Raw genomic sequence first — 9,617 nt, 5'->3', positions numbered from 1 at the left:
TATTCCACTGAAGTATACCTTGTATCAATTTAAAGACTAACCAATTAAAGGTCTGTAATTTAAGAGCTGTAGTCGAGGAATTCGAGTTCCTACCTGCTTTGATGATATTGCAAATTCGACAGTGAAGTATTCAGAAAGCATATTAAATTCCGGTCCTACATCTAACAGCTCGTATTGACACTCACAGACCAAAACCGAAGGCCTCGTACACAAAGAAATGGTATTACTCATAGTATCCTCAATGGCAGAGCTTCCCAGAAGCAATATGCAAAAAAGACAGGAAAAAGCACTTACATACTGCATAAACTGAAGCTCTGTAGATTACACTGAACAGATATACTCGTACACATAATTGTAATACTAAATCATCACCGTAGTCCTAATTAATAGGAGGACTCTAAATGAAACATGTCAGCTATACACAATAGAAAACAGAGCATCGAATTACAAGATATTCATTTTGCTAACCAAAACAAGAAGCAAGAGTAACATCAAAGCTACTTGAAACATAACAGCAAACTGCTTATGCCAGCGGCTAGTGGAAAACTGCTTTGAGCAACCAGCTGAAACAATGGCCTTTGACTTCAAAAAACCCTTTATGCTTGATTCAGAAAGGGATATTTCATGGGGTATGTCCATGGTGCCACAGGCAGCATCAGTACCAGATACTATATTCTGTTCCATGACTTTTACGTCCTGCAAAGACAGCTTCTAATAAGATCCAATACATATCTGGATTTAGCAGTGGTTTTATACTATATCAGTTATAAATTTCTCACCTTGGTAACAACTGGTTTTGAACCATGTTTTTTTCCTTCACTATAATAAGTGCCAACTTGAAGTTTACACTGCAGACGTATTCTTCTTGGGGCATAACCCTGTGTCACGGAGTTCTCAGTGTTTGGTTGACTTTGAGCAGCATGAGACCTAATCCTGATTCCGGTGATAGCATTATCAAGATTACAAGTTGTAGTCACATGATTGCTTGGTTCTTCTTTACTATTTAACACAATGTCCTTGTTTATTGGAATCGTGCAATATTGGGCAGTGGCTTTAATCTCTAGAGGAGTTCCTTTGTCAGCAATTTCTCTCCCAAGCTGTTCCAAAGGAAAATTCTCGTTTTAGGGAGGAAGAAAGGATAATTTGCAATGAAAAGAAATATATATCCAATGCTAGAAGATGCAAATATGAAACTATGCATATATGCAATCATAATTCATAGACCAGTCTGAACCATACACTTGAATGAATCTTCACACTGTACAATGTTAAGCAAGTACTAAAATAAACAAGATGTCATACCTGGCTTCCAATCATCAATACTTGGGCCACTTCAGCATCTTGTTCACTGCGTATTCTACCATCCTCAACAACGGCCATGGTTTTAGGGGTCTCACTTTCATTAGCTGAATACTGCTGACTGCTAGAATCAACACTGTAGTAGTCATCTGAATTGTTAAGGATAGAATTTAAGAAATCAGAAATAGAAGCATCATTTTTATTTGTCTCATGCTCAACCTCCACCGCACTTAAACTGCTCCCCACTTGATGGAACGTCCAAGGAGCCTGCTCTGCTTCAACATGTGAGCGCAGTGGAGAAAAGAATTTGCGGTCCGGTGGCTCCACCATGGGATCATAAAAATGATTCAAAGCTTCTCCAACTTGATCGACCTAAAACCGAACAACATTAATGCTATAGCAATTATTAAAAAACAAAATCTAAAATCCAAATTCAGTTTCCTTTTTCACCTTGTCAGTCACAATTTCTGCCACTTGACCGGTTACACTGTAAGCTTTAGAGTCAACGATATTGCACTCTAACATAGGTGGAACAGCGTTAGAAACCACATCATTTGGCGGGCCCCAAGAAAAAGTTCCATTGTTATGGGGAAACTTTGGTTGGGCTACCCCTTCCAGCGCAGGTGAGTCTTGAGGCCCTTCTAACTCAGACTGCATGTCTTCAGTAGGAGAAGATACATCAACTTCATCACCATTGGTATCTTCAATGCTCTCGTCTTGTTTCTTGAAGAGACGACAAATTACAAACGGATTCTGCACAAAAATAACGAATATGTGAAAAAACTATCACCCGAACTTCAACACATTATCAACAATTGACCCAACAACACTAGAAATCGTGTACAAAACAGAACTATGAACCCAATTGAAAACAGAAATCAATGTAAACGGAGTCGCATAACAATTCTTGCACCAAAATTAAACCACATCAAGGAAATTCGTGATGTCAACTAATTTACACTACTCATATTCAAAACCAACCTTTATCTTCCATGATCATAGGGAAAAGGGTAAGTAAAGGGTAAAAGGAGGAACCTGTCCAGGCTTGGTGCCGTCAAGCTCAATGAGTGTAGTACGGTACTCGTGCATAACCCAATTAGTTCGCTTCCCCCTAGGAGCCCTGCCGGTATAAAACACCAGACTTTTCTTCATGCCGATCAAGCAGGACCCAGACTTAATCTTACGATCCTTACCCGTAGCCTTCCAGTAACCAGCTTTAGTAGCCCTATTAAGCCTATTGCCGTTTGGATACTTCCTGTCGAGTGGGCAAAAGAAAAACCACTCGGGATCACGAGTCTCTATAGCAGACATATGAGGTAAATCCCAGGGCTCACATTTACAAACATCGATTTCACGAATGACTTCAACCTCATCGTTTCTTTTTCCGTTTATCTTAGCCCGTAAGTAAAAATCGATCAATTCCTCGTCCGTTGGTCGGAACCGAAATCCGGTAGGCAGTGAATTCAGTGATAGAACAGCCATGACAAATGTTGATAAAATAAATTTATAAGAGTTTCGTTGAGTGATTTTCAGAAAAAAATTTTAAAAAGAAAAGAAAAGAAAAGAAAAGGAGATTCAAGGAGGGATAGTATTTTGGAAGATTAAAGGAGAAGAAGATGGCCCATGCTTTCAGTTGATACAAAGGAAAATAGTTTAGAAAGTAGTCAACTCTTTTATTTATATTTATTTATCTTTAATTTTAACGTTATGCATTGACTTTATCCGAGCTTCAATCCGCGTATGGTTTATGCTTTTACTAATATGCCCAAATACAGAAGATTGTTTTAATATTGCATGTAGGTATTTTTGTTATAAAACGAAGGGCGTATTATTAGAAGGCCAGTGAAAATTTGAGTAAGCCAGCTAATGAAATTCTGACATGTGGCGTCATGTTGAAAAGCGTGAGGTTTAGAGAACTTATAAAGTGCCAGCATAACAAACTGGTCCGAGCGTTTCCTACTTTGGGGGTTTTTTACAATTATTTACCACGTGGTTTGTAGGTTTTTTTTTTACCTAAATAATATAAAAAAATAAAATTAATAACTGAAATGATGTCCATAAGATTATTTACTAAAATTGTAAGAATTTATTGGTGCGCCTATTAAATTGGTGGTATTAGACTGAAATGTAATTATCTAAAGTATTAAGAGATTTAATGTGAAAATTTTTATTTTAAGTGGCTGCTAGAGAAAAAAAAAGGTGAATGGGTGCTCCTAGGCATCAAACCTTAAATGTGGCTAATTACCTTGTAAGTCCTCCTTATTTATTATTTTTTTTATTCCCGTTTAACTCACTATATTGTGTTTTAAACAAGCCCTTAACCTATTTTTATAGTTAAGTAAGCCCTTAAGTTATGATTTTTACTCATAAAATCCCTTTATTTTAATAATAAAGTAAATATATTTTTCTTAAAGTAAAGTTATTTAAAAAATATAAACTAATTAGAATTTTGTGCACTAGAAAGAAATTAAAGCTTGAAACTTACTTGTTGAGGCTTAATACTGTAGCATTTCCACAACAAAGGGACTTATGTGTTGAGCTAATAAATTACTAGCTCGGGACGTTCAAAATAAAGATTATTGGACTTCTAATTTCATTTTAACCTAGTTCTTAATTGGGTCACTAAAGCTGGACAGCCTGCCACGAAAAATTAGGCCCAAACCATCCATTAAGGGAAGAAAGACCCCAAACTACCCATTGGGATGCCCAACCGTCCAAAAAAGACTTGGTAAATAGCAAAATAAGCAAAAAGCCTTCATTCCTCAAAAATTGCAAATCGTTCACCTTTATTCTCATTCCATGCAACCTCTTCTACAAATTAAGCTCCACAATGAAAGCATATCCATTCCTTTTCCACAATTCAAGGGTCGGCCATCCCACTCCATTTAGTATAAATAGAGGCCTTTGCTCTCCATTTCAAGCATTCATCATTCCTCAGTCATTCAAGCATCTCTCTTCTCTCATTTTCATTTCTTCATTTTCTTTACATTTGAGAGAAACTTGAGTGAGCAATTTTATAGTGTTAAAGCTCTCAAGACCGGCCACCTGAGGAGTAAATTTGCATTAAAGCAAAGGAGAACAAATGAGTAAACAACCAAGAGCAATGTTACAGAGAACTTGTAACACCTTATGCCCGATCCGTCCACTAAATTCGGGTATGAGGAGTCACAAATGGACCCATACTTAGTTTGACTAACTTAATTGCTACAAAAAAGTCTAAAATAAAATATTCTAAACATAAAATCAATAATAATCATAATTCCTACAACTAAGGCCTTAAGCCATTGAGTGCTTGTTTATTAAATTTCTATCTCTAGTCTAACTATTTGTTTACAATACAACTCTTAAAATCTTACTAAGGACTATCTGTCTTAAAAATCCAGATTCCATGGGAGGTTATCTAGCTTCATTGTTATTGATCCTGAAGCAAAGCCTCCAATGGTACCCCTATGTACATAAATTGATCCATCAACAATCCTCGATCTCTACTCCATCTGGCTTGGTTGCTCTTCTGAGTCCTTGATCAACCTCGCAAATCCTGCGAACATCTTTCACATTGCTATAAGTTCAAATGAACTTAGTGAGTACCTTCACAAGGTCACTCATAATTAAACTCTATCGTATGAGGGTACTTTGTGACAGCCCTAAATTGACCCTAGTCGGGAAGTGGTTTCGGGACCGCTAGACTGAGTCACCGAAGTATTTGAATGTGATATTTATTGTCTAGAATATGTGAATATGAATGTGTGAAATTTTTAAGCTTCGATTTAGTCGATTGCATGTGAATTTAGTTAATAGGACTTATGTGAGAAAATTTAGAAATGTGCTAGGCAAATGTAAGTGGCCTATTAATGCATGTTATAAAGATGATGGGTTTGCATGTCAAATTACCCAAAATTTGAACTAGTGGCCGGCCATGCTATGGGTTAAAACCTATTATAAACATGTTGTGTTAATGCTTTATGTTAGAAATAATAAAATAAAAAGGGTTAGTAATAAAATAATGAAAATTGGGGGGGTGATGAAAAAGAAAAAGAAAAAAGGTTCTCATTTTGTTCTTCTTGACCGAAAAATCAAAGGAAAGAAAGGAAGAAAGGTTGAAGAGGTTTGGCCATGCTTGTAACTAGGTTAAGGTATGTTTGATGTTGTTCCATGAGATTCATGCATAATTTTTAGTTGTTAGCTTGAGTTCTACCTAGCCCATGGTTTAAATCTTTGCTATGTGATGGAGATGATACTCGGCCATGGGTGTTGTCTTCTTGGTTGGTGTTTGATGTTATGGTGATAAGGCATGAAGATGATTGAATTTGAGTGCTTAATAAAAAGGATTGAATGTGAGTGTGTGTGAGAATTTGATAAGGATGGGTCTTAACAACTTCATGAAGTATTCGGCCATGGTGCTAAAATGTTGTATTGTGTTTAAACTTAAAATTTTTAGTCATATGGATGTGTCTTGTTGTATGAGTGCTTGAACAAACTATGATTAAATGGATGCATAGATTCAAAGTGGGAAGAATTGGCTATTATGCTTGATACTAATGCCAAATATGGGGATGTTGTACTTGAAAAAAAAATGTAGGTGAACATGACAAGTGTATTCGGCTTAGGGCATAAGGATATGAAAATTTTGGGTATTTATTTTTGATTGTGTGTGCATGACTATGGACAGTTGGCTGCAAAAATATTATAAATACATGGTGTATGTTAAATTTATTAAGCTACAAAACATTATACATGTTCGGCCAAAGTAAATTATTTGAGTAAAGTATATCTTGATGGTACATTTCGGCTAGTATAAAATGTATATAGATGTCGTATGACTATGTTTGATTTGGGAAGTAAATTGTTTGATTTAGCTCAAGAGCCTAGAGGATCAAAGTTGGATAAGGGGAAGGAAAAAGTGATCGAATAGCCGTCGAAATCGTTCGACAACATCCGAGGTAAGTCTTTGAGTAATGGAACTTAGTTTATGATTTGATTAAGTTATGACGTATAAGCATAACAAATAAACAGTGATATAATGATTTTACTTGAATTATATGTAGAGATAATTAGTTTATACCTATGACGGGTAACCGAATGTGCATAGAGATCATGTCATAAAGCAAATCAATTTATGCTCTTTGTATGTGGCTATTGAGCCGAAAATGGGAATGATTGATAAGTGTCTTGTGTTTGAGTTCTAGTGATGAAAATGAAATATAGATGTGATATGATTTATTGATATATGTGCATGAATATTCGGATGACAGCCGGGCTAAGTCCCGAAGGCATTTGTGCGAGTTGCTATATCCGGGCTAAGTCCCGAAAGCATTTGTGCGAGTTACTATATCCAGGCTAAGTCCCGAAGGCAGTTGAACGAGTAGCTATATCCGGCTAAATCCCGAAGGTACTTGGTTTGGGAATGAGCGATCTTGCTGTAATAATTTCAATTAATACGCTCGTAAAATCCCAACAATGAGGTATGTTTCGTATATGCATTGGAATAGTTGATTCCTTTTAAATAGTATTCGCTCAGTCGATTAATAAGCTTCCGGCCTTTGGTTTAGTTGATCCCTTATGTATGAATATAAGGGTTGGAAATGTGAAGTAGGTATGATTTTGAGAATATGTGTATATGAAATTATCCGTTTAGTCATATGAATGCTATACTTCAGTTGTGCCTAATTTCATTGCTCAAAACTTACTAAGCATTAAATGCTTATTCCGTTTCTTTGATTCTCTGTTTTATAGATTTTGGTTCGTCAGCTATCGGACTCGGGAGTGTCAAAGTCGAAGTCGCCCACACTATCAAAGCCCTTTTGGTACTCTTTTAGTTGAACTCTGATAATGGCATGTATAGGGCTGCCCTTTTGTTGTTAGTCAAGTACTTTGGTATTGTATATATTTGGATAGCCATGCGAAAATGGCTTATATATTTTGAGCATAGCGTTATAATCATTTTGTATATATATGGTTATTGAGAGGTGTGGAAATGCTTGGAAATGATTAGCCATTGGAATGGTTAATCACGATCATATTTTTGTGCTATGTATGTTAAAGGGCTAGTTGAATCATGGAAAGTATGAAATAGGTAAAGTCTACCTTAAAAACAGATACCAACAGCAGCAGTGATGTGAATTTGAAAAATCACTAAAAATGGTAGAAATGGAATTAAATAGTGAATAAATTATGTAATCAAACCTTGATGAGTCTATTTTCATATGGAAGAAACGAAACGATCATATGAGTTGTAATTTAAGTGATGTTTAAGTTTTCGTGAAACAGGGCCAGAGCGATTTCTGGATCCCCTGATCTGACTTTGGAAATTCACTATAAATTAACCAGAGATAATTAGAAGTCATGCCCTATATGTACAGATTCCTCTTCGAGTCTAGTTTCATTAGAAACAAACGGCATAAGTATTGAAGCCCTGTACAGGGAGATATCTAAGTCGTAATGCATGAAGGCAGAGTAGTCGAACCCTGAAACAGGGGAGATTTAACTAATAAACTGTACTAATTGGCCCAACCAAAAATTCTAGAAAAAAATTTTTAGATAGATATATGAGTCTAGTTTCAGGAAAAATTTACGGAATCAGTTTTCGAGTTTTGGAACTCGAGATATGATTTTTAAAGTGACTGTGATGGATTTAACCAGCATGTCTGGAAATTTAAAAATGAACTGTGTAAGTAAATGAAATAAGTCCGTAAATACCTCGTGTTCGACTCCGAAAACGGTCTCGGGTATGGGGCGTTACATACTGAATGTAAAATAAAATAACATAAGTACTCCTTTCTTGTTCAAGGTGAATGTTTGATATCAGGGTGGCGGACTCCACTCAATTCTTAAAGCTACTCGACTCGCTATGAGACCTTCCTCTGGTCAGACTCTCTTATTATTCGCAACCCAAACACCTCATCATATTCGCGACTCCTATCTTTACTTCTTATCTTTCCTTCTTTTCATACACCCACATTTAGGGTATTCGTCATTCTCTTTCTTATTTGGCTATATGCCCATCTACCATATTGTACCTCCATATTAGCTTTCTCACCTTTCCACCCAAGTGTTCTTAAGACATACCCTTCTTGGTGAACTTCCATAGTCGGATTAGTCCTTGGCAACGTCCCTCTTACCTTTCGTTGGTCCCAAAGAACTTGTTGTTATTTTTGTATTATGCTGACTTTCAGTAGACTTTGCTACTTTGGCAAACTCATTCTTATTCCATTTTACTATTTGTAATGGGGGATTACTTTTAGTTATGACAGCCCTAAATTGACCCTAGTCGAAAAGCGGTTTCGGGATCGCTAAACCGAATCACCGAAGTATTTGAATATGATATTTATTGTCTAAAATGTGTGAATATGAATGTGTGAAAGTTTTAAGCTTCGATTTAGTCGATTGCATGTGAATTCAGCTAATAGGACTTATGTGTGACACTTTTAAAATGTGACAGGTTAATCTATAAGGATCAATTAATGCATGTTATAAGAATGATGGGTTTGCATGTCAAATTTCCAATTATAATGAGTAGTGGCCGGCCATGGATGGGTCATTGATGATAATATGAATTTTCTATTAGCATTATTAGTTTAGAAAATAAAATAGTGAATTAAGAATGATAAAACATGAGGTGAGTGGTAGGAGAAACCAAAGTTGTCTCACCCTTACTCCCCCATTGCCGTGACTAGAGAAAGAGGAGGAAGAAAAATCTTTAGGGAAGAAATTCGGCCAAGGTGGATAGCAAGAGGAAGGTAAGTTCAATGCCATTCTTGAAAAAAAAAACTTATGCACCATTTGGATGATTAGTTAAATTCTACCTATTTTATGTTTTGAAGATAGGTTTTGTATGAGTTAAGTTTCGGCTAAGGTGGATTTGTGTTGATGTCATTAGCATGCTAAGTGTGAAGCTTTGAAATGATACATGTGATGGTGGATTGATGATTCTTGGATTTTCTTTTTAGCATTTGTGAGTTAGTCATTAAGTCATTTGCTTAACCCATGGCAAAATTTGAAACGGTGTGGTAGCTAGAGCATTCGGCCATGGTAGAAAATGGAAGAGATATATTGTTGTTGTTTCATGTTAAATTTAGATGAACGATGGTAGATGAGTGTTTGAACTATACAAATAATCATATGTGAGCATTGGGTGCTAAGGGTAAAGAATCGGCTACCTTATTATGTGCCAAGACCGAATGTGAATTTGGTTATGTTTGAGTAATTTATGTGCTTAAAATTGATGTAGTATAAATTATCATGTCCTTGCCGAATATATATTTGATCAAAGAGGAGTTTGTTATTGAATATTGGTTCGGCTACTAAGCTAGAAAATAATT

The 9,617-nt window shown here is 36.0% G+C and overlaps 1 protein-coding gene across 1 annotated transcript; it reads right to left on the bottom strand.

Moving 5' to 3' along the window:
- Positions 1–295: 295 nt before the first annotated feature.
- Positions 296–2,988, bottom strand: LOC107920931 (NAC domain-containing protein 62). The gene is made up of 5 exons (XM_016850765.2): positions 2,335–2,988; positions 1,750–2,052; positions 1,303–1,671; positions 780–1,097; positions 296–696 (listed from the first exon to the last, which is right to left on the bottom strand). Exons 1-5 carry the CDS (start codon positions 2,779–2,781, stop codon positions 445–447), a joined length of 1,689 nt encoding a protein of 562 aa, XP_016706254.1. The 5' UTR covers positions 2,782–2,988; the 3' UTR covers positions 296–444.
- Positions 2,989–9,617: the final 6,629 nt, after the last annotated feature.

Source organism: Gossypium hirsutum, chromosome A08 (assembly GCF_007990345.1).
Source record: "Gossypium hirsutum isolate 1008001.06 chromosome A08, Gossypium_hirsutum_v2.1, whole genome shotgun sequence".
Lineage (NCBI taxonomy): Eukaryota > Viridiplantae > Streptophyta > Magnoliopsida > Malvales > Malvaceae > Gossypium > Gossypium hirsutum.
This window is presented reverse-complemented; position numbering and strand designations above follow the sequence as displayed.

Bases quoted from the DNA above. Each gene is read 5' to 3' on its own strand.
- LOC107920931 (XM_016850765.2), bottom strand. From the start codon at position 2,781: ATGGCTGTTCTATCACTGAATTCACTGCCTACCGGATTTCGGTTCCGA. The intron at 1,098-1,302 runs GTATGACATCTT...CCTTTGGAACAG, and splicing joins TATTGATGATTGGAAGCCAG to CTTGGGAGAGAAATTGCTGA. The intron at 697-779 runs GTGAGAAATTTA...CTGTCTTTGCAG, and splicing joins CAAAACCAGTTGTTACCAAG to GACGTAAAAGTCATGGAACA.